At 45.6% G+C, this 24,246-nt stretch overlaps 1 protein-coding gene across 2 annotated transcripts in view; it reads left to right on the top strand.

Moving 5' to 3' along the window:
- Positions 1 to 24,246, top strand: part of MYO5B (myosin VB) — a 339,470-nt gene that overhangs the window by 149,147 nt on the left and 166,077 nt on the right. For both annotated transcript variants that reach the window (XM_046024282.1, XM_046024281.1), the window contains exons 3-4: positions 7,132 to 7,303; positions 10,711 to 10,855. In XM_046024282.1, the coding sequence (XP_045880238.1) occupies positions 7,132 to 7,303; positions 10,711 to 10,855 (317 nt within the window). The remainder of the gene's footprint in view (positions 1 to 7,131; positions 7,304 to 10,710; positions 10,856 to 24,246) is intronic.

The following is a 24,246-nucleotide window of genomic DNA, read 5'->3' as shown; positions in this document are numbered from 1 at the left end:
TCTCTGTTCTGTTCCATTGATCTGTGTGTCTGTTCATCTGTGTGTCTGATCTATGGGACGGTACCATACTTTCCTGGTAACTCCAGCTTTGCTTTGCTTTTTCAGGATTGTTTTGACTATCTGGGGTCTTTTGTGGTTCAATACAAATTTTAGAGTTGTTTGTTCTAGCTCTGTGAAAAATGCTGGTGGTATTTTGATAAGGATTAAATTTGTAGATTACTTTGGACAACATAGATATTTTACCGATGTATATTCTTCTGATCCATGAGCATCTAATGTTTTTCGGTTTCCTTATGTCGTTTTTAGTTTCTTCCATAGTGTTCTATCATTTTCAGAGTACAGATTTTTTTTCTTTTATCTCTCTCATTAGATTTATTCCTAGGTACCTTATGGTGTTTGGTGCAGTTGCAAATGGACTTGATTCCTTGATTTCTTCTGCTTCATTGTTAGTGTGGAGAAATGGAACAGATGTCTATATGTTGATTTTTATGTCCTGCAAGTTTGCTGAATTCATGTGTTTGAGCAATTTTTTGGTGCTTTCTAGTTTTCTAAATAGACTATCATGTTGTCTGTGAAAGTTTGACCTCCTTCTTGCTGATTTGGATGCCTTTCATTCCTCTTGTTGCCTGAATACTGAGGCGAGGACTACCAGTACTATGTTAAATAGTAATGGTTAGAGTGGGTGTCCCTGTCTTGTTCCTGACTGTCAGGGAAAAGCTCTGGTTTTCCTATTAAGGATGACATTAGCTGTGGCTGTTTCACACGTGGCCTTTGTGATGTTGGGTATGTTCCATCCATCCCTGAGAGTCTCCTGCCTGGAGTTCGTATCCAGCGTCCCACAGCCACCTTCACAGAAGGCCTCCCTCTGTGCAGGGCCCTCCCTGAGTGTGTGTGAGAGGAAGACGGCCACACCGGAGCTTGAAGGAGGGGGATGTACCCTACCTGTGTCTCCACGTACCCCAGCCCTTGAACATTGGTGGGGCCAAGGCAAGCGGGTGGGTGTGAGCCTGCCTCTGCGAGTAAAGACATGCTTCATCAACAGGCACGTGAAACCCACATTGCTGATTTTTGAAAACTAAAACATCTAATATATTAAAAACACGTTTGCAACTCCCTACTCTTCCATCGCCATCTGGCTGCCAGTGTAAATAACTGTTATCTTTAAGCATGTTGTGCCTGTACCTGTGTGTAAAGAAATTGCAGAGGAACATGAATCATGGAGTATTGCAACATATTCCTCTTGTCGTGTTGCCGTGATTGCAAACACTGTACTAATTTGTGAGGGCCTCTGGAGCCCCAAGCCTGTGGGGAAGTGGGAACCTGGACACTGGGCCTGGTATTGGTGTTTCCATGTGTGAATTTTCTTTGCAGTTGTGCCTCTGAAAGGCAGCATTAATGTGCCAATTTGCCTTTCCTTTATTTACTCTAAGCATCTTGACTGCCGGCTCCTCCCCATGCCTGGAAGCAGTGTCTGCCTCTGGTGTTGGCAGTGTTAAGAGTCCCCAGGCCTGCCTGGCACCTGGCGGCCGTTGTCTTACCTGACAATGTGGGGCACGAGGTGTACAGGAGCATTTCCCCGGGGCCGAATGGCTTAGTCCCAGGAGTGTGTGCCGAGGGCTGCGGATCTCACTGCGGCAGCCCTGAAACCTGATGCCAAGGGGCAGAGTGACCACGTGTTCTTTCATAAGCTTCTGTTTGGTGTCTAAAATGATGGAGCCCTTGAAGATGCAGGGCCCAGGGAAAGGCCCCTCTTATTCAGGTCTGAGGACGGTGCCAAACATCGCAAGCTGTTACAGCCAGGAGATGGCCAGCTTGGTTCTTTATGCCAAGAAGCAAATGTTGCAGAAGAACTGGACCACTGCACTTGGCCGTTGGCGCACTCGGACCTGTGCACCTAGAGAATGCCCACGGGGCTCGTCAGCGCCGTTGAGGAAAGTGTCAACTGTCTGCACAGCTGGCAAAGTAAGAGCTGAGATCGGCCAGTGCACCCGTCCCAGCAGAACTTCTTGGTGCAAGTGATTTTCATTTTACTGGTTATTTCTGTTCTTTGAATATTTGGTTGGTCACCTAATAAGTTGAGACTGTCTTTGTTCAGATGGCAAGGATAATAGGAGGAAGACCGTATTTATTCAGTTTGTGTTGTACATATATGAAAAAAGTTTAAGGCTATAGAACAAATGGCACATAAAGGTCTATTAGTCATATTGTTACCAATGCAGTTAGTTATCTTACCTAAAGTAGGCTATAATTTTCCAACGGAAATATTTTTATTGTAAAATACACGTAACCCTAGAAATGACCGTCTCCACCATTTTCCGAGGTGTGCCGTCAAGGGCATTCAGGGCACTCACACTGTTGTGCGATCACTGCCAGCATCCATCTCCGGAGGGAACTGTGTCCTGTTACTGTTGCCCCTTTCCTCTGCTGTATTAGTGATCTTTTCCGTCAGTTAGGACATTCTGCCTGGCTGCTTCTGCTCAGAGATGGTTCAGGCAGTGATTTCTGCTCCCTGTTCTCTCCCCACCCCCGCGAGCACAGGGACATTGGGCAGTGTCTGGATACGTTTTGAGTTGTCCTAACTAAGGAGGGTCTGCTACTGGTGTCTGGCAGGTAGAGGGCAGGGATGCTGCTAAGCACCCCAGGATGCCCAGGGCAGCCAGCCCCCCCCCCCCCACACCCCCGTCCAAATGCGAACGGTGTGGAGGTTGAGTAAACCCTGGATTAAGCCCATAGAGGAAGTGGTCTGGATTGTTCATTGCTGAGACCCACCTAGTCAAAAGCCAAACTAGGACCCCACGATTCCAACAGAATGTCGAAGCTGTGTTTCCTGCTAATTTGGAATCAAAAGATTAACTTGGACTCTGTTTTTATACTGCTGTCATTTTGTTTAAAATTTGAACTTCTTTTATGTTTTCCTTTATGGCCATTTTCTTCCCCTAATTACTTGTGTCACCATTTATTCATGATTCATTAAAGGCAATTGCACCATGATTTGCCAGGGTCTGGTTATACAGCAGTGAAAAACAGCACGTCTGTATCCTTGTGGGGGCTTTTGGTTTAACTTGTAATGAATCTAATACATATGTAAGCATGGGACTTAGAAAATGAAAAGGTCAAGGCTGGGAATCTTTAGAAACCCATTAGCAACTTGGTGAGATACTGGCCTCTACCTCCAGTGTACCTTTTATACTCCTCCCAAATGCATACTCTTTCTGAAACCCCCTTGGACAGCTACTTCTGAGTTTCTTGCTGACTTCTCAAACCAGGAACATGTACGGTGGTAGACACCATACCTCAAAGCTCCACCATGGTTCTGAGCCCATTTTGACTTCTCTAGTTCGGTGCCTGAGTACGCTATGTGTAGCCCTTCAGGGTCAGCACCCACCCCCTGCCAGCTGTTACCCATATTATTACTAGCTTCCTTTTCTCTGGATCTCTTAGTTCTGTGGGTAGAGTAGGAGAAAGAAATTGGCTTTATCTACCGTATATGCTTCTTCTTAGCCCCAAATCTTTGTGTTGAGAGTTGTCATGCAAGGATGTTTCTAGGATTATGTTCTCTTTATGTAGTTCTGTATAACATGGGTATGAGTTGATATGAGAGAGGTCATGAAAAAGTCCAGCGTTCCATTCAGCTAAAAATTTTTGAGCACCTACTAAGTATTCTAAAACCATAGACCCATAGAGTATAGAACAATCTAGACCAATGTTCTCCAGAAGAACATTCTGGTATGGTGGACTGTGGTCTGTCTGTATTGGCCAGTGTGGTGGTCACTGGCCACATGTATCCACTGGGCCTTTGAAATGCGACTCGTGTGGGCTGAGAAATTGAAGTTTTGATTGTGTTTAATTTCAGTGAATTTAATTTCAGTAGCCACACATGCTGCCCTATTGGAAAGTGCAAGTATGGACAAATCCCCTAACCACTTCCTCCATATTCTCAAGTTTTGATGAGTCCGAATATGCTAGGTGAGGACCAGTTGGAGATGGCCGTCAGTTCCTCATCTCGGGGTGGGGTGGGGGCAGTGTCAAGGGTCATTATGGGTGGTGACTGAGAATTAAATCTTGTCACGAGTGTTAACGTTTGGTTGCCTCTTCACCTCCAATGGCCCACTTACTACATTGTGAAGTCTTTTGTGCCAGGAAGTTTTCATGGTCCCTGATCACATCTTGAATGCTTAGATTTCAAATAAAACCATGTTAGCTGTGAACGTTCGATACTAACAGCAGTGTTAGAATCAAAATCCTATTAAAGAAAACCCCCTAAGTCTCTTTTTCCCTGCTTCCCCCTGGACACACTCACAGCCCAGGCGCTGCTCCGTCGGATGCTGAACCCGCACCTCCTCCAGCCTAGCTGTGGCTCTGGGCATGTTGACTTTCCAGTCTTCCTGTAACCGGCTCCGCTGGCTTGTTTGTGGACCTTATTTTCACAAAACTGCATATGCGTTTCCCTCTGTGCGCTTGGAGAGTTTTCGAGGGAGTGTTACATCTGAGGAAAAATGAAATGCCAGCGTTTCTGTCTCAGGGTTTTAAGACTCGGAGCTCAGGTCCCTGCTTTCTGATCTGAACAACCAGGGGTTGAGTTAGGGGAGCCCTGTGGTTCTGCACTTGGCTGTGTCCCAGGCTGCGTACTGGGCCTGGGAGGGGGGCGCAGAGCCACACAGGACATGCAGAGCAGACCTGCCATTCCAGGGGCAGGGAGGTCTGCAGACAGACTCAGGGAGAGGGAGGGTGCGGTTAGGGTCCCAGCTAGAGGTGAAGGGTGGCGGGGGAAGCCATCACCTCTAGAACTTAAAATCTCAACATACTCCATTTCCCCTTGTTGCCCATCTTCTAGAAATTCTGTATCCTGCTAGGGAGTGATAGCTAGTTTATTACTCTCCTCTATGGAGTAAATTTGATAAAAGACCTTTTCACAAAAAGAAGAGCCTACACACACACACACACACACACACACACACCCACCCACCCACACCCAATAGGAACGTATAGAAAGGAAACCTCACTAACATGGCTAACTGTTGTTAATTTGTGGGGATGTTGCTGTATTTCATTCTCTTCATAAATTCAGCAGGATGCTGTGGGTAACTGCTTGCCTGTAAACACAGGTGTATGTCAGGTTTAACTTTCACGATTTATAGATTGTTGAGATCTTTGCCCATTTGCGAGATTGTCTCCTGAGGCCAAGAAAGAGTCTATTCATGACAGGGTCTGACGGGCTGTTGTCAGCTGCCTTCTGAAAGATCAGTCCATCTGAACCTGGGCACAGTACACCTGTGTGGCCACATCCTTTCCACTGAAGGTCTTACCAGTTTCTATACCTTTGCTTATGTGGTGGATAATGGTGCTGCTAATCTATTATTTGCATTTCTTTGGTTAATGGCCATTGAATCATTTTTCATGTGGTCTGTAGTTTTTTGTGGCTTGTATCCCATACATAATTTTCTGTTGGTGTATTTTTTTTTTTTTTTTAAAGATTTTGTCAGAGCTAGAAGGAGAGCACAAGTAGAGGGAGGGAGAAGCAGACTCCCTGCTGAGTAGGTAGCCCTGGATCATGACCTGAGCCAAAGGCAGACGCTTAATGGACTGAGCCAGCCAGCCATCCCAGGGTATTAGTTTTCTTTTGACTTCTTAAAACCTTGGTTACTAAGATTAATTCTGTTATGTAATGCAAGATCCTTTTGCCCCTCTCTCATTTTACTCTGCATGTGGTGTGTTTTATGATGGCTTAAAAATTCTACTGATAGTCAAAATACAAAAATTTGCAACATACTTCTGACTCTCCCATCATTCTTTAAAAGTACTTCTTTCTGAAGCTTTTAAAACTACCATACTACATTTTCTTTCTCATTTTGGTCTTATTCTTTTGTTTTACCTAAAACTTAGTTTGTCTGAGGGAATGAGACTAGAACACAGGCTCAATTCTTCTTCTCTGAACAGCTTCAAGTTTACCTGCGGCAGTTAGAAGGAAAATTCCTTTTAATAACTTCAGTGTTACGAACAAATTTTCCTTTTGTGCCTGCATTTATTTCTGGATCTGCTATTAGATTTTATCTGTCTGCTGATTTTAGCACCGTTCCTGTACATGCTAGCTCTAATATACCTTAAGATCTTGTTGTGCAAGACCATCTAAAAGTGGGGCAAGAGAGAACATTGATATTTATGTTCTTTAAAAAAAAAACAAAAACTTATTCCAGTAAATTGAGGCTATGCCCATAGAATTTCCTGAAAAGCTTATATAAGAGTGGTTCTTAAAATATCTGTAGACCACCTGTTGCAGAACTACTTGTAGATTTCTTTTTTATTTCAGATTTCTGGGTCCCACCCCAGACTCTGCCTACATATAAGTAGTGTTTGAGAAACTGTTTTTTACAAGCTTTTGGATTTTAAAGAACACCATGAAAAAACTCAGATAAAACATGGTAACCCAAGCCAAGAGTCTACTGTTTACACACTAAAGAACATCATCTTTTTATTACATAGAATATTTATATGCGTGAGTCAGTTATAAATCTGTTCTGTCAATAAACATCTTCGGAGTACTCCCATGTAAGGGTCATGCTAGGGGTACAAGGTTGGCACCTTGCATTTGAGACTCCCTGGTGACACACGTCAAAATAAAATGATTTTCCTGGAGTAGCTTGCAGTCAGCCTGTCGCGGAACAGATGTACAACTCGAGGGCGTTCATGTAGCGCAGTTAGTTGCAAGGCAATCCCAATAAGAAGTGAATGGGTCCGTTGATGGGGGGAGGAAAGCAAGAGCCTTAAATGAGAGCAAAAAAGGTTGGCTGCATGGGAGAAGGAGCAGTACTCCTATTGCAACCAGAACGAAAGACCCACTAAGGAGGAGCTCGGCAAGCCGGTAGAATATGTCATTAAATCTCATTGTGTTTCCGAATCTCTAGTGTCATTCATTTTTTAATCTCGATACATTGGGATTATGTCACCAGCAAGTTTTCAACATCTCTTATGGCAAGATGAACATTCCGTTCAGTTGGCCCTTCTTAGAATGGGTTATTGGTCTCCATCACTCAGGATCACGTGAGTGCAGTGACCTTAGCTGACAGGACAGCGAATGCAGGCTACGTGCTTCCTAACCCTGCCTTTTTGTGTCTATTGCGTGCATTTCTTTAGATTCGGGAATACCCCATTGATGTCCAAAGCAACCAGCTGCCTTTTCTGCGGAATCCGGATATCCTGGTGGGAGAAAATGACCTAACTGCCCTTAGCTACCTACACGAGCCTGCAGTTTTGCATAATTTAAAGGTCCGTTTCCTGGAGTCGAACCATATCTACACTTACTGTGGTAAGTGGTGTGCGTCTGTTGTCTGCATGGGTTTGAAAGGACTTACGATCTTTAGACTGAACGTATTCAGCTCTAATAGTTAGGAATCCTACTAGCATTCTCATAAGTACCTCTCATCCGAGACCCTTGAAGGGTTTGCAATCAGAGAATGTGGCTTAATTAGGCCGTCCTACATCTCTGTGGGATGATTGGTGTTAATCACAGCTCAACCAGGGAAGAAATGGACCGCACGGTGTGACTTGACTGACTTCGGCGTAGTCTGGGGGTCTGTAGGAGAGCAGTAGAGACATCCTAGGGCCCTAGCTCGGGTGTCTGTGTCCTCACCGGGCACACCCCCAGAAACAGATGCCCGGTGGACTTCTGTTCTCAGCCTGAGATAGTGCTGTCTTTGTCTGACCCTCTCCTTTGCCATGTACAAACATGGTGCATGACGAATATTTGTCGAATTCATGAGCAGAAAACATGACAAATGCTTTAAAACAAAAGTCCTGAAATTCTCATTTTTGATTTTCTTGAAACTTCTCAATTTCCTGCATTCCATTTTTTTTTTTTTTTCTTTTTGGGGGAGTATGAAGTGGTATGGTGAAAACCAGAGTCCTGTCCATGATTGTCTGAGGAGCAAACCTTTTTGGGGTCTGGCTGAGCATTCAGGCTGTGGCTGCTTTAGGGGTGGGGGTGGGGTCATCCCTGTTGTGCTTTGAGCCCTGGTCTTCTCTTTCGATCACAAGGGAGGCCTCAGGGCCAGAGTTCTTTGCACTGTGGTATTATTCCACTTCGGTTTGGAATTGGTTGGTTGGCTCCTAAGTTCCCGTGAGCTTTTCTGCGAGACTTCAGTGCTTGAGAAGTAGTTTCGCAAAAACTTCTTCAACCCAATTGCTGGTGAGAAGTCTATTTGAAAAAGACCATCAGTTATCAGAGACTTCAACAAGTTGGGCTTTAAAAAAAGAAAACAAAAAAACAACCCCCCAAACAACAACAACAACAACAAACAACCATCGGCTTCACTCTTTAAAGTCTCCCTTCTAAAATAGGTCCTGGTATTTGTACGTAATCCTCCAAATGCCCCTTGGCCCCTCTGGCGTCGGCTGTTCACAGTGACCAACGTGGCACAGGAGACAGAGTCCTCAAGAAGCACTCCTTTCTGCTCTGAAAGTGGCTGAGACATTTTAGGAAAACATGTGACCTTGGAGTATAATACCGAAATATCAAAATGCTACATGAATTAGGCCTTTATACAGCCCTCTAACAAGCAGGACAACATGTTAAGGCTGTTTTTGAGAGACTCCTCCAAGTCATTAGCTTTAGGAGAAATATATCAGTTCTAGGCATTACTTTTTGGTCCAGGTTGTCTTTTTGGACAAACTTCCATTTGAAGACTTGGTGGGTGTCTTTCTCTCCCTTAGCCTGAAATGTAGTACACCAGATGATTCCAAGTATTCTGGGATGTTTTTTTCCTTTTAAAATAGACTTTTTAAAGCAACTGTGTTTAGGTTCACAATGAAAATGAGTACAAAAGAGAGATTTCCCATATGACACCTCCTTCCCCCACACATGCTCAGCCTCACCTTCTGTTAACGTTCTGTTCAAGAGTGATACATCTGTTAGAATCGATGAACCCACACTGACACATTGTTATCACCCGAAGTCTGTTGTTTCCATTGGGTTCACTCAGGGTGGTTGGACATTCTGTGGTTTTGAACAAATGCATGACGACATGTATCCACCATGATGGTACCCTGACAGTAGTTTGACTGCTCTCTGATCCCCTAGGCTCCATCTGTGCATCCCTCCCTCCTCCCAGTCCCTGGCGACCACGATCTTTCCTACTGCCGCCATCATCTTGTCTTCTATGGACTGTCGTAGAGTTGGAATCACGTGACCTTTCCGGATTGGCTTCTTCCACTTAGTAACAGGCGTTTCAGTTTCCTTCATGTCTTCTCATACCTTGATAAGCCCCCTTTTATAACACTAAAAGTCCATTATCCGCGCGTCAGTTTGAGTCACTTGTAGAAGGTACTCGTAGTTGCTTCTAAGTTTTGGATGTTGTCAAAGCCACTGTGAACATCCACGTGCAGGTGTTAGTGTCATAGAAAGTTTTCACCATCTTTGGATAAATACCAAGGAGTGTGAAAGCTGAATTCTGCAGTAACAGCATGTTTTGTAAAAAACCGCCGAAGTGGTTGTACCATTTTGCGCTCCCCCAGCGACGAAGTAGAACTTCCATTCCTCCACATTCTCACCAGCATTTGGTATTGTCTGTGTTGTGGGTTTTGGCCATTTGAACGTGTGTGTAGTGGTATCTCCTTAGAGCTGTAATCTGTACTTCCCTGGTGGTAATGTGATGTGCTTGTTTGCCATCTCTGGTTCTTGGTGAGGTCTCTGTTTAGATCTTTTGTTCATTTTTCTATCAGATGGATCATTTTCTGATCCTTGAGTTTTAAGAGTTCTTTTTATTGGTTTTGGATAGTACTCCTTTATCAGATACTTTTTTTTTTTTTTGGCAGATGTTTTCCCCATTCTCTTCTCATTTTCTTGACTTGTGTACCTTTTCAAACACCAGAGGGGAACACAATGTAGGAGATCTCCCATCTTGGCAATGACCTTTCCATTCTTGCACTTCCCCACATGACTGGAAAAGCTCCCATTTTTTTGGTACCTCTGTCAGCAGTTCTCTTGAGATCCAGATTGTGCTCTTACTGGAAAGGAAAAGGCATGAATTTCTTGAAGATGGGATTTCATTTTTCTTTGTATGTTCTCCAATATCACCTTGCCTTTCCATGAAAGATCGGGGGTGTTAGATGGTTTGCTGACTCCCCATGCAACATGTATTTGAGTCCGTCATTGTGACATACTTTCAGGAGATACAAAACTTTTTTTTAAAAAAGTGAAAAATAATACATGATATAAAATGATACGAGCTAACAAAAATCTAACACTCTGTGCTTACTATGCAAGATGCTGGTCCGAGAGTTCTTTATTAATCATTACCTGCCAGACAAGCAGGTGAAGGTAATTAGGATTCCCAGTTTTATAGTCCAGGAAACGGAGGCACCTAGAGGTTAAGTAATTCACTGGCGTCCCCAGTTCATACCAGTTGCGACAGGATTTGCTTGTGCAGCACTTCACGTGTATCTTAGGAGGGCCGTTTGCTGAGCACCTGTGTATGCACACGCACACGCGCTTATTCAACACTCTAGGGTATTTGGAGGCCCGGCTTTCTTTTCTCCGCCAGAGCCTAGCAGAGTGCCTGGTGGAGACTCAGTCACATCTTGATTTAGTTGAGTGACTGGCTGTGATTCTTTCTCCCACTCCATGTTTAGTTTTGATGTATATAAACAGAGCCTATAAAAGGCTTGTGCAGGCTGGCCGTCTTGCTGTCAGCATCTGACTGTATTCTCTGTTTGCAGGGATTGTGCTGGTTGCCATTAATCCTTATGAGCAGCTGCCAATCTATGGTCAAGATGTCATCTATGCCTACAGCGGCCAAAACATGGGCGACATGGACCCGCACATCTTTGCTGTGGCAGAAGAAGCCTACAAGCAGATGGCCAGGTAAGAAAGACTTCAGCCCAGCGGTCCTTTTGGGTAGTCGGAGGGCAGAAAGGGAAGTGTCTGCCTTCCTTGGCTGCTTTTGCCCAGTGGTCGAGTGGTGATTCTGGGGTTGTGTGAAAGTACTGGGGACAGATCCAACTCAGGTTCTAGTTCTCTCTGCCTTTCTCCTCGTCGTCATTGTCATCCTATGAACCTGAACCTCTCCTTGAAGAGCAGGGGCTCCTAAGACTTCATTCAGTTTTTCTGAGCAATGTCCTTGCCTCCCCTCCTGGGGTAACAGATTCATTTTCTAGCCTCACCATGCGTTTCACAGATCCCACTGAAGTCTCGCTCCCTTTGAAGGAACCAGGACTCCGATAACTTCCTGAGCTACCAAGCATTTGAAATAGGAATTTCAAAACAGGAGTTATGCATAGTGGGCCTAGAGTTCTCTTTAGAGACTTAAGTCAATCTCCTCTGTTTTGCTTTTTTTTTAAGCTCTGAAAGATAGGTACAGGTCTGTTTCATTGGAAAGTGGGCTAGGTGGTTATATTAGGGTTCTGCTGGGAAACAAACCAGTAGCAGGAGAAGAGAGGGAGAATGTGTGTGTTTGGGGAGGGGTCTGTGGGTTATTTTAAGGAATGGTCTCCTGTGGTTGTGCAGTCTGCAGGGCAGGCTGGCAGGCTAGAGACCTATGGAGGAGTGAATATTGTGTTTCAAGTCTGAGGCCAGTCTGTTGTCATAATTCTCTCTTCCAGGAAGGTAAACCTTTTTTTTTTTTTTTCCCCCCCTCTTAGGGCCTTCATCTGATTGGTTGAGGCCCACCCACATTATGACGGGTAATGGGTTAAAAAAAAAAAAAAGACAACCTGCCAATTGAAATGCTAATCTCTTCACCAGCACTATCTTGACTACCGCTTGACCAAATACTGGGTCCTATGGCCGAGCTAAGCTGACATGTAAAACTAATCACCACACCAATGGTCTTAAACTATTCAGGCATAAGGTGGGGATAGATAGATTCACCCACGTTTTGGTAGAAATGCATATTCCTATTAATGCTAACATTCTGGATCTTTCCAAGCAACTCTTTCTTGCCATCTCTAGAGAACTCCTTATGGAGCTAGTAAGCTTAGGAAAGTCCTTTGTGGGGAGGAGGGCTGCTTTGGCTAATTTAGTGAGAGGGGAATCCCATTTCAGATGGTCTGTGTTTCAGTGGATTTCAGGGTATAATTTTCAGCCCAGTGAAAGTTTCTGTGAAAGAAGGCTGTTCTGTAGACTTCTCTATTGATTTAGTATTTCCTTGCTGGTTGTAGAACTCAGTGTAGAAACATTTCTACTTCCTTATGGATATTTACTGACCATGTTCAACATGAGCAGTGATGGGAGATATGAGCAATTCAACAAATAGAATGACCCAGAACCATTTTATTTCTCTAAAGTGTGGTGGACACCTGGGGGGCTAAAATGGTCTCTACCTTTGACTACTCTAGTGCCATAAAGAAGACCACGTACTGCATTAGTCTCCTTCAGGGCTGGACTAGAAATAACTTAGCTTGATAACTTACGCAAGCCTGCTGACTGAAAGCATGGTTCATGGTCAGGTCATGTGGAGAGAAGAATGGGTTTTAATGTGCTTCGGTGTTTTAGTATGCAGCCCCACTCAGGTGTTACTATGGGAGGTCAAGAGTATGGCAAAGTGGAGAAAGACCTGGGATTGGGACAGGCTCCCATGCTTTGGGAGACTCACTTACGTGGAGTCTTCAACTATCTTCCTTTCTTTGGAGGATGCCTTCTTTGTGGTTATAAAACAGAAGGTGAGGGGCACCCAGGTGGCTCAGTCATTGGAGTATTTGGCTTGTGGTTTTGGCTCAGGTTATGATCTCATGGGCTGTGAGATCGAGCCCCACATTTGGGCTCTTTGCTCAGTGGGGAGTCTGCTGGAGATTGTCTCCCTCTGCCCCTCTCCTTACTCAAAAGCATGCATGCATACATCACAAACACACACACACACACACTCTCTCTCTCTCTCAAATCTTTTTTTTAAAAGATTTTATTTATTCAACATATATTCTAAATAAAGTATTCCTCTTGATTTGAATGTGCAGTGTTTCAACAGAAGATTGTCCATTTACGGTGATACAAGTACCCATATCTTAAAGTCCCCAGTTCCACTGTTCTGGGTATAACTTATATTGGAGACTATTTGCCAAAATAAGGAATTTATTTTATTTTTCTTTTTGTTTTCTCAGTGACTTCTATTTCTATACGTTAAAACATCTCTCTCTAAAATCTTAAAACACACAGGTGAGTGGCTTGGTTCTGATGACTTTGTACTATGCTAAAAGTTTTAGCAGCTCTTTGACTCGTCTCTTGATGGATGTCATTTATCATTGTTTTCCGTCCCATTCTCCTCTTACCCCGTTGCACTTAGATGTATCAGAAGTTGCTGGGGTTCTTTTACTGAAGACTTCTTGGGGTGCCCTGATAGCTCTGAGAGTCTTCTAGCCTCCGGAGCTCTCCACACCATAGATCGTCTCGCCTAAATGCCCCTGTTCTTACCTTCCTTGCCTGGAGCTGGGTGCATGGTTATTCAATACTTGGGTTATTTCATTTGCTTGGGTCCATGTTCACACCCACTAGAGGGAAGGGGATGCAGTTGTACAGGATGGTGATGATCCAGTCTTGCCCTAGGTTTATGAATTTCACAATTAAGGGGTTTGGGTGTTAAAGTTGGATCAAGAATTGCTTCCTTCAGGGTTTTGTTTTAAAGTTTATACTCATTATACTCACTGAGTCCTAGGTTGTAGCCAAATAATTTTGCTGACATTATTACGCAATTTTTGCTCATGAACGCACATTAGAAGCGTAAGTCCAGCATGTGTGGCCACGGGAGAGAGCTATTTTTGAATGTTCTGGTGTCAGCATCTTAGGGTTTCTTACTGATTCGAGAGACACATTGGAAGCCCCAACAGAATCTTTGTTGTGCAGAAAAGTTCTTGCTGTATTTCCAGTATGGACCTTCTCTATCAATCCAGATGCTAGACCACATTCATTGAACCATATTTCCCGACTGGGTTGTGTTCCTCCTTGATTCATCGGTAGCTATTGAAATAATGATGTGATTCAAGTAGCCACAGCCTAGCACAGAGCGCTTTGCGTCTGATTTCTGGAACAGCTGAGTGAAATCAGTGTAAGAAACCAAAGTTAATGACTTGCAGTCTTGGGAGACTATGACTCCGTTGGCCTTGGATTCAGCAGTTCTATCTCTTGATTCACTGTGGATTTGATTTTCTTTTTTTTCTTTCAAGTTTGTATTTAAATTCTAGTTAGTTACCATAGAGTATAGTATTGTTGTTGTTCCCTTCCCATATGTTCATCTGTTTCATTTTGTTAAATTCCACCCGGGTGTGAAATCACATGGTATTTGTTTTTCTCTGATTCATTTTGCTGAGTATAATAAACTGTAGCTTCATCCTTGTCCTTGCAAATAGCAAGAGTTTTTTTTTTTTTTTGAGTTCTTTTTGATTGCTGAGTAATATTCCTGTGTGTATCCGTATTTATACCACATCTTCTTTATCCATTCACTAGTTGATGGACACTTAGGCTCTTTCCATAGTTTGGTATTGTTGATAATGCTGCTGTAAACATCAGAGTGCCGGTGCCCCTTCAGATCTGTATTTTTGTATCCTTTGAGTAAATACTTAGTGGTGCAATTGATAGATCATAAGGTAGTTCGATTTTTAGCTTTCTGAGGAGGCTCCACACTGTTCTCCAGAGTGGCTGCACCAGTTTGCATTCCCACCAACAGAGCAAGAGGCGTCCCCTTTCTCTGCATCCTCACCAATGTTTGTTGTTTCCTGCATTGTTGATTTTAGCCATTCTGACAGGTGCGAGGTGGTATCTCATTGAAGTTTTGATCTGTCTTTCCCTGTTGCCATGTAATGTTAAGCATCTCTCTTGTGTCTGTTGACCATCTGGATGTCTTCTTTGGAAAAGTGTCTATTCATGTCTTCTGCCCATTTCTTAGCTGGATTATTGGCTTTTTGGGTGTTGTGTTTGATAAGCTCTTTTTAGATTTTGGATACTAAGCCTTTATCAGATGTGTCCTTTGCAAATGTCTTCTCCCATTCCATGGGCTGCCTTTTAGTTTTGTTGATTGTTTCCTTGTCTGTGCAGAAGCTTTTTATCTTGATGGAGTCCCAATAGTTCACGTTTGCTTTTGTCTCCCTTGTCTCTGGTGATGTGTCTAGTAAGAAATTGCTGTGGCCAAGGTCAAAGAGTTTGCTGCCTGTGTTCTCCTCCAGGATTTTGATGATTTCCTGTCTCATATTTAGGACTTTTGTCTGTTCTGAGTTTATTTTTGTGTGTGGTGTAAGAAAGTCCAGTTTCTTTCTTTATGTTGCTGTCCAGTTTTTCTAACACCATTTGTTGAAGAAACATTTCTTTCATTGGTTATTCTTTCCTGCTTTGTCTACACTCAGTTGACCCTATAGATTTTCTTTCTTGATGTGGCTCACATCAGAGACTTTCCAGCTCCTGATGCTCTGAGCGGGTCGGGGGATCCTGTCAGAGCTCAGAGGGATAGCTACAGACCATCATCCCCATCCTAGAGCTGCTGCAGAGTCCTGTCGTGCTGGCGGGAAGAGGGAGGAAACACAAGGACAGCCAGCAACTAGTCACTGCCCCTACCCCTGTTGAATTCAGCAAAGCTAGACTTGAGAGTAAATGGCGATTCACAGTAAAGAAAAGGTTAGAGGTGCCTGGGTGGCTCAGTTGGTCGAGGATCTGACTTGTTTTTTAAAGACTTTATTTATTTATTTGACACAGCGATCACAAGGAGGCAGAGAGTGAGAAGGAAGCAGGCTCCCTGCTGAGCAGAGAGCCTGATATGGGGCTCGATCCCAAGACCCTGAGATCATGACCTAAGCCGAAGGCAGAGGCTTAACCCACTGAGCCACCCAAGTGCTCTGAGCATCTGACTCTTGGTTTTGGCTCAGGTCATGTGAGGATCATGAGCTTGAGCCTTGCATTGGGCTCAACTCTCAGCATGGGAACTTGCTTTGGGATTCCCTCTCTTCCTCTCCCTCTACCCCCTGCCCACTCCCCTACCCCCTGCCCACTCCCCTACTCCCTGCCCACTCCCCTACTCCCCACCCCCACCTCACACATGCACACTCTCTTTCAAATAAAATCTCTCTCAAAAAATAAAGGTTGAAATCGTATGAAACCTCACATTGATTAGTTCTAGCCTCTGCACGAGGACCTATAGTTCCCTCTAAGAGAGGACACTCATCTCCACTACTTGCTGCTTCTGCTCCTTCCTCCCAGTCCGAGACCCAGTGTGCCCACTCTTCCAGCCTACCCAGCTCCGCCTCAGCTCCTGCGTTCAGTTGTACCTGCAGGCATTGGTGTGCTAGCAGCCACTTGCCGGACGGCTTGCTGCATGAGCACTGAAAAACGGAAGAACGTTCCCGGACTCTGAAGGAGCACACAGTCTGGTGGGGGAGAGAAGCCCTCATCAGCCAAAACCCCTGCCACTGCAGGAAGTGTACACAAAAGCCATGTATGACGTCACTGTTATCGAGCTTGGAGCCTTGGTGGTCACAGATGGTCTAAGAAACCTGTGGGATTTAAGCTGGGTCTTGATGAACTGATACGGTGCATAGTGAGAAGGCAGCGGGGTGGCTGGAGTAGAGCGATCGTCACCTCACTAGTGGGACATCAAAGACACAGTCACAAAACCACGATGACCTACTGCCTCATGCCCCTTGGGATGTCGAATCAAAAAGACGTAGTGACGGGGCGCCTGGGTGGCTCAGTGGTTTAAGCCGCTGCCTTCGGCTCAGGTCATGATCTCGGGGTCCTGGGATCGAGTCCCGCATCGGGCTCTCTGCTCGGCAGGGAGCCTGCTTCCCTCTCACTCTCTCTGCCTGCCTCTCTGCCTACTTGTATCTCTCTGTCAAATAAATAAATAAAATCTAAAAAAAAAAAAAAAAAAAAAGACGTAGTGACAAGTGTAGGTGAGACTGGAGAAATGAACATCTTCCTGTGCTGCCAGTGGGAACGTCCCATGTTAGCTGCTTTAGAAAATACTTCGGCAGTTTCTCAAGAGGTTAAGCACACTTACCCACGTGACTCCACAATTCCACTCTTAAATATATATACCCGAGAGAAATGGAACGGTGTTTACGGAAAAACTATGCAAATGTTCATAATAGCATTGCTCGTAATAGCCAACAGGTGAAAACAACCTAAGTAACTGTCAGCTGATGAATGGATAAACAAAACCTGGTACATCCATATACTGGTGTTAGGACAAAAAGGGACAAAGTCCTGATACGGGCTACCACGTGGATGAACCTTGAAAGCCAGCTGAGCAAAAGAAGCCAGACACACAGGACCATGTTGTGTGACTCCATTTAAGCGTGTCCAGAACAAGCAAATCTAGAGAGCACGTTATTACTTGTCTAGGGCTTGAGGTTAGAGGTGACATGGGTAGAGACTGCTTATGGGTATTTTTGGGGGTGGAGGAAGGAGATGAAAGTTTTCTAAAATTGATGGTGGTGATGGATGTACAATTAAACAGATTTACTTAAAACCCTTTGAATTGTATACTTCGAAATAGTGAATTGTGTGTTCTGGGAATTTTGTTTCAAGCTGTTAAAACCAGAAGGTACAATCAGGGGCCAGTACCCCGGTAAGTGTAACCTACATGGTGAGAGGGTCTGTAGGACTGTGGACTGGACAATGAGGGGCTGGACTGGAGACCCGTGAAGGCTGGGGTCAACTGTAGGAAAATGGGGCGCTTGATATTATCAGAGGGGTAAAGATGGCCAAAGAGGTTTGGGAAATGCTGGATTAATCCGGAGTGAAGCAACTTGAACACAGAACTGCTCAGAGCGGTGATGTCAACGTGCACCCCGAGTCTCCGAGGTGGGGATGCGTTAGGCTCGGTCTGCAGATCAGACCTAGAACAACAGGATTTTCAGGAATCATCTCAAGGGACTGCTGTCGCTCTTTGGGAAATGCTGGCCTAGAGCATGGAGACATCTCAGAGCTTATTAGGTAAGGAAGTAGTAGGATGCAAAGAATGTTCAAAGAACATTTTTCCTCCAGTGGGTCCTGTTTCATAATCTTTTTCCACATTCCTATACTATTTCTGAGAATGGGAACATCTTGTGAGCAGCTTAGGTCTTGTGGATATAACTTGTCCATTGTAGGTGATTTCCATGTGGTGACTGATAGGGAAGTCTGAGACTCTGGGGCCTAGTGTCATGTTCTAGTATCACTAACGTTTGCCTTAGGGCCTATAATTGGTGTTCACGGGAGAATAGAAAGAATCAACATATTAATTCTCTGAGATCAGTTATTATGCCCACTATGCAGACAAGGATAGGGACTTGAGGATGTTGAATAATCTTCCAAGGTCATGGAGATAGTAAACAGGAGATGCTGGAAGCCAGGCCTGCTGAGTTTGCCCTGAAGTAGCCGAGAAGCCTTACTGCCTCCCTGTGGGGTGCTCACTGACTGGTCCAGATGGTTTTTGAGAGGAGAGCAAACTCGGGTCCTCTGGATGCCACAAAGGCCAAAGGGGAGACCTTTCCCCTTCATAGTTCAAAAGCGTCTAAGATTTCACAATGAGACTGGGGTTTCAGTGCCCTTTCTAGCCTTGTTGGTGGATGTGGGAATCTGTTATTGGGATGGCCACGTCCGGTCCCTTTTTTGAGTCGTTCGTGTTATTTTTCTGAAAGAGTGGAGACGCTGCAAAGCAAGTTTCTTTGCTCAGGTAGCCAAGGTAATTGAGCGCGCACATTTCCGTCTGGCTCTGCGGGGTTGCCAAGCCTTGACTCATAGTGCAACATGGGACAACTACTGCCTGGGATCAGGGAGAGGGAGTACAGGCAGGCCCACCGTGGGGTGGAGAGCCTTCCCCGAGATGGGGGAAGAGCTCCATGAGAGCAGAAAGCCTGTGCTCAGTGGGGAGAAGGAATCTAATTTGTAAATCCTGCTTGGGTCCCTAGAGAGGGTATCTCGGTGGGTGTGTGCTCCTAGAAGGATAGAGTTTGTAGAGCAGTTGAAGGCCTTTTATGGATGTAGTGTGGAGACGAGTATCTATGGGGGAAAGGGCCCCCAGAAACCTAGAAGGCTTTCAGGTAAGAAGAAGGAAGAGTGAAAGGGCTAACGGTAGGAGTAGAAGGGAGAGGCTGGAAGTGTGTGTTGCACAAGAGAGGAAGTCAGGTCTGCGTCTTCCATTTCTGGAGGTCAGAACAGTAGATTTGATAACTTCATCTTCTTGGTCGTTGGGGTGGGGAACTCTGGGTACCTGAGAAGGGATGCAGGCTTTTGCAGGATCTCTTCAGCTACAGACTCGGGAACTGGGATCATTGGGGAGAGTAATTTAGAAAAAGAATTATACGCAAGTGATCTAAACCTACAGTTTGCTTTGAGATCAAGTTTTAAGTAGAGTGACATCTGTTTCTTCCTTTATGATGTAAGGTGGATTGTTAGGGGTTTTTATGCTGTAGGAGGGGGAAGGGGGTGTGAAGTACTTTGGGGTTGGGCTCATGTGTTCACAGCACATGGTCCTGATGAGGAGGGCAGAGCCAGATTTTATTCCACCATAAGCTCTTTGCCTAATGGGGGAGTCGGGGGGGTCACCCTCTGGTAGTGGCTCACCGCCTACTACATGTTTGGGGACAGATGCTTGGGCCTCTGTAGCTGCTGGTATCCTCCCAGTTTAAGAGAACATTGGGCCCAGTGAGAAATGGTGCTGTTGAGCTCTGTGAACCCTGGGGTGTGAACGTGGAAGTTCGCTGGCCGTTGTTGATTGAATACAATGAGTGACAGAATCACCGGGAAGGCCAGTAATTCAGGACAACGGACTTGTTGAATTTTTACAATCAATTTTGAACTTAGCACTTCGGTCAACCCTGGTGAAAGGGTGAAGGTCGGTTTTCCTTCCCATTCATTATGGCTTCAAGTTGGAACTGGTCAGGACTAGGCTGCTGTAGGACAGGCTCTGGGAGACACTCAGGACATCTGGACCCTGTTCATCTGTGCCCCTCTTCCCCGACTCGCCGGCTCCGTTCCCTCCTGCCCGGTCTTCCCAGTCAGCACGCGCCCATCTCCCTCCCCAGGGGCCACCATGGCACTAAGGTCTGCAGCGCCTTTTGACCCTTTGTAACCTTAGATTTCTTTAGTTCTTTGTATTGTTATCTGTCATGTTTAAGATTCCGGTTCGGCTGTTTAAATTTCCGAGTGTTCGGAAAGTTATTTAAGTGTGTGCTGAATGTGGCTGATAACATCCCTGTGTGAAAAGAAATTGGTAGTAAGTTTGTGCACTGTCCTCTGCTTTTAAAGCGACGAGTTTAGAGAAGAACGGGACCGGACTCTGTCTAGCTCATGACGCCGCAGGGGTGACGAATGTTGTCAGGTGTCCGTCTCTGGTGTCCCCAGCGTGCTCTGTGGAGTTAAGGCCCGTATCAAAAATCATAGAGCTGAGATCTTTCAGTTTAGGGATGCGGGGTCCCGTCTGAGCATGTTAGAAAGGAGAGAGCCTGTAGTCGGGGGGGTAGAACTCGGTTGTGCTGTCAGAACTCTAGAGCCCGTGTCCCCATAGTGGGTCCTCTGGGTGCTGCCTGCACGTGCCCAGGGCAGGTGTCTCTAGAATGTGATCCTTGTTTAATTGCTTTCATCATCAGAAATTTCTCTTACTGCCCAGTGCTCTACTTGCTCTCCATCTGCTTTTCCCTGTGGGTCTGAACTGCAGGAAGCTGTGCAGGAAAGGATGGGCCATATCCTTCCACACAGCAGTCCCTGGAAGTCCCTTCTCTCCCCAGTGTGGGGCTGGATCCTGGTGCCATAGCCATTGCTGGCCAGTGTGGTTTTCAGACCCTGTCCTGGGGCGGTCACCCTTAGATCCCATCTGGTCTTTCTGATATTGGTGCTCGTTGGATGTGGTCTACCAAACGAGATGAAGAGCTAATTTTCACACACAATTTCAGTTGGAGGAGCCTAGAGTTGTTTTGGCTTTTGGCAGCCATTTCATATTGTTGTTTTTTTTCTTTTGTTAGTCACCGTACAGTACATCATTAGTGTTTGATGCAGTGCCCCATGATTCATTGTTTGTGTATGACACCAGCGCTCCATGCAATTCGTGCCCTCCTTAATACCCACCACGGGGCTCACCCATCCCCCCACTCTCTCCCCTCTGAAACCCTCAGTTTGTTTCCTGGAGTCCATATTGTTGAATTTTAATAAGTTTGCAAACCACTAAAATTCTATGCCTCATTCCCTTCACCTGCCCACATAGGCACAAGAACTATTTTATTACAACTTTAATTAGATTTAATCGACTGGCAATGAAGTAGATGCATTTAAAAACACGGTTACAGATTAAACTGCATGAACAAGTTGACCCGTTTTGACATATGTGCATAGCTACAAAATCACAATTCAGATAACAAACATTTCCTTAACTCCCAAAAGTTTCCTACTGCTCCTTTGAACTCTCCACCCCCAGATAACTGATCTGCTTTCTGTCACTATAAATTAAAGCTTATTTTAAGATACGTTGCCCTCATTCCGCATTTGCACAATTGATTTCTTAGGTCCTGAGCATGATTCCAGTTACGGATGTGAAATTTCATCATTGTACATGCATTCCGTGCTAGAGAGTGGATCCTTTGGAATCCTGATTTTTCCGCATCTGATATGGTAGTTCTCCCTAGCTTGACACATGTGCAAATTTAATGAGTTGATTACTGTTCTTTTCCATTGATTAAGAAATGTTAATCTGGGTGGATTCCTGTTAACATTCTGGGAGCATTTCTTTGTCTAGATACTAATGACTTCAGAGAACTGAGGATGTACTCAGGTACTTACATGTATTTTTAAATCTTGTTAAAACCTGCACACACTGGGTTGGCTGCATGTGATTTGTGGAATGCTCCCATGTGAGGAGGTGGGCTAGCTCACAGACCCCACTTAGCCTCCTGTCCTCACTGCTTCCTTCCCATGCCTCTTCCTGGGCAAGGTCACTTAACGCACCTCGATTTCCTCAGCTGGGACGAGAGGACACATGTATGCACTCCCCTTCTCAGTCTGCATGCATGGACTCTGCACCTGGCAGTGCCCAGTGACCCCAAGCTCCTGCCGATCTCTACACACCTTTCTTGTTAGGTAGATTTTTTTTCTGCTCTCAGAGTCAAACTTAGCACCTCACATGGGTTTCTTTAGGAATTGTTAGTGGTGGTGACATGGGAATAAGATTTCATTTTTCAAGATGTCTGAAATAATTTCCGGTAAGAAAGCTAATAAAATGTGAAGCCTAGCACGATGAGGTGGCATTTCTATTTACAATGTAGTAATGCCTTTCACGCTGTGTTAACCACTCTTTCTTTTTCACTTCTAACTGCGTATTTTTACATTTATATCCCAGAGGACAGAGCAGCTGTAAATCATCTGCCAACATGCAGGAACGGAGTAGGGAAGGAAGATGCTGTGAAGCAAGGTGGCTTGGCAGCTGGGGGCGGAGGTGGGGGGTTGCCTGGCTTCACGAAACTTGGCTGTGCAACTTCGGGTGAGCTCCTTAAGTTGAGCTCACTTTGCACCGGTGCCCGCGTCTCTAAAATAGAGAGGGCAATGTCTAACTCTCAAGTGTGTTAGAAGTCAAGGAATTGATCAATGGAAAGTTCATAGAATGGCTGCTGGCACAAAGGAAGTGTTGGGTCGGCATCTGGCATCATGGCGGCAATGGCGGTCATGCTGGGGGAAGAGCTGTGCCTGAAGGGGAATTCGGAGCGGAGTGGTCATCCCTTTGTAGGTCGCCCTCAGAACACGTAGTACCTTCAGGGCTGAATGATGGCAATCCCATGTGATCACTGAAGTCCCTTTGGACTTCTTACAGGACTGTGTTTGAAGGTTGTAGAAGTTCATAGGTGGTCGCCAGTCTGTCTGGAGGAAATACAGCTTTTCATTTGCATTGTTTCAACCTCTCGATACTCCTACACAGAAAACCAACAACTTTCCATTTTACATTGACTGTGACTTTGCACTCGTGTTAGAAGGGGACACGGCGGCCTTTGGCAATGGCATCCGTAAGCTCACGCAGCAGGAAATACACGACGCTGCAGGAACCGAACACTTGGGCTGTGGTGTTGGGGGGAGTTGTGAGCCCGCCTGCCCGGTGCTGCTAAGGAGGCATGTGGTGCGGGCCAGTAACAGCAAATCACACGTGCCATTCTCCTTGCTGACAGGGCTGCATGTCCAGACACGTCCAGCATCCAAGCCCATGCCTAAGTCAGTACTTGTAGACTAGTTCCTGATCCACAGAGGAAACAGGGTCCCCCTGCCGTTGCCTGTGGGGCTCCTTTCAGTGTGTTGAGAAGGAAGGAAGGAGAGACGGGTGGTTGATTCAATAGCTGATTGCATTAGCACATAAGTGTACAGCAGCGGACAGCATTTTGGCTTGAAGAAGAGCGCCTTGGGGAAAGCCCTGTATCACGGGCATGGTTGGAATTGAATCCTGCTATCGGCCCGGGTCTGGCCTTGCCCATGGGTGGGGTAAGCAGAGGTTCCCCTAGTGGTTCTGTATCAGAATCCCACTGTCTTCCCACCTCCTCCACTGCTGCCCCGCACCCCGAATCAGCAGCTCACAGGTGGGACCAAATCCCCCTTTTTTTTTTAAGCTCTGCAAGGGATTCAGAAAGGAGCAAAGTCTCTGGACCAGTGTTTATGAACCTTGTGGAACAGAGGAGTACCGCTCCACTTAACATCTGCTTGGTTACCTCTGACATCTCGGCTGAGGGCGGGTTTGAATCCGGGAAAGAAGTTACAGAATGTGAAGGCCTGGTCGAAGGTAGAGGACCCTCCGGGGGCAGAGCACGTGTCTGGCCTCTTCTGCCGTGCTGCTCGGCCCTGCCTGCTGGTGAGAATCCTCAGGAGGCTGTCACATGGCCCGGCCGTGCCCGCAGAGCTCAAGTCAGTCCGCCGATGCTCTAACGGCCATACTTTCTAGATATGGCAGGTGCTCATTGGTGTGAGACAGGGCTGAGAGCTTCACGGAGGCCACCTGTGTGACCAGGTACTCAGCCTGGTCCATGTCAACCCCAGAGTTTTCTGCTCTTCCCTGTATGAGGAGTGCGGCAGAAAGGCTGCAGGAGGAAGCTGCGTGTGGAGGCCCCTTAGAAGCACGGTGGACAGACTTAAAATCAAGTTCTTCCTGAGCCTGCCTGGCTCCTGCCCCCGTTGTAGATCAATGATATTGGAAGCCAGAGGAGGGGCACCTATAGCCCAAAATAACGGAGACTATTTAGGTCCTCTGTACTCCCAGAATTAGAGAATAAAATGCCCATGAGAGACTACTTGCCTTAATTGAGAAGAATGAGTACTTAGAATTAGGGGATGTC

Source organism: Meles meles, chromosome 12 (assembly GCF_922984935.1).
Source record: "Meles meles chromosome 12, mMelMel3.1 paternal haplotype, whole genome shotgun sequence".
In the NCBI taxonomy this organism is placed as follows: Eukaryota; Metazoa; Chordata; class Mammalia; order Carnivora; family Mustelidae; genus Meles; species Meles meles.
Note: the sequence above shows the minus strand (reverse complement) of the source record. Positions and strands in the feature narration are given on the sequence as shown.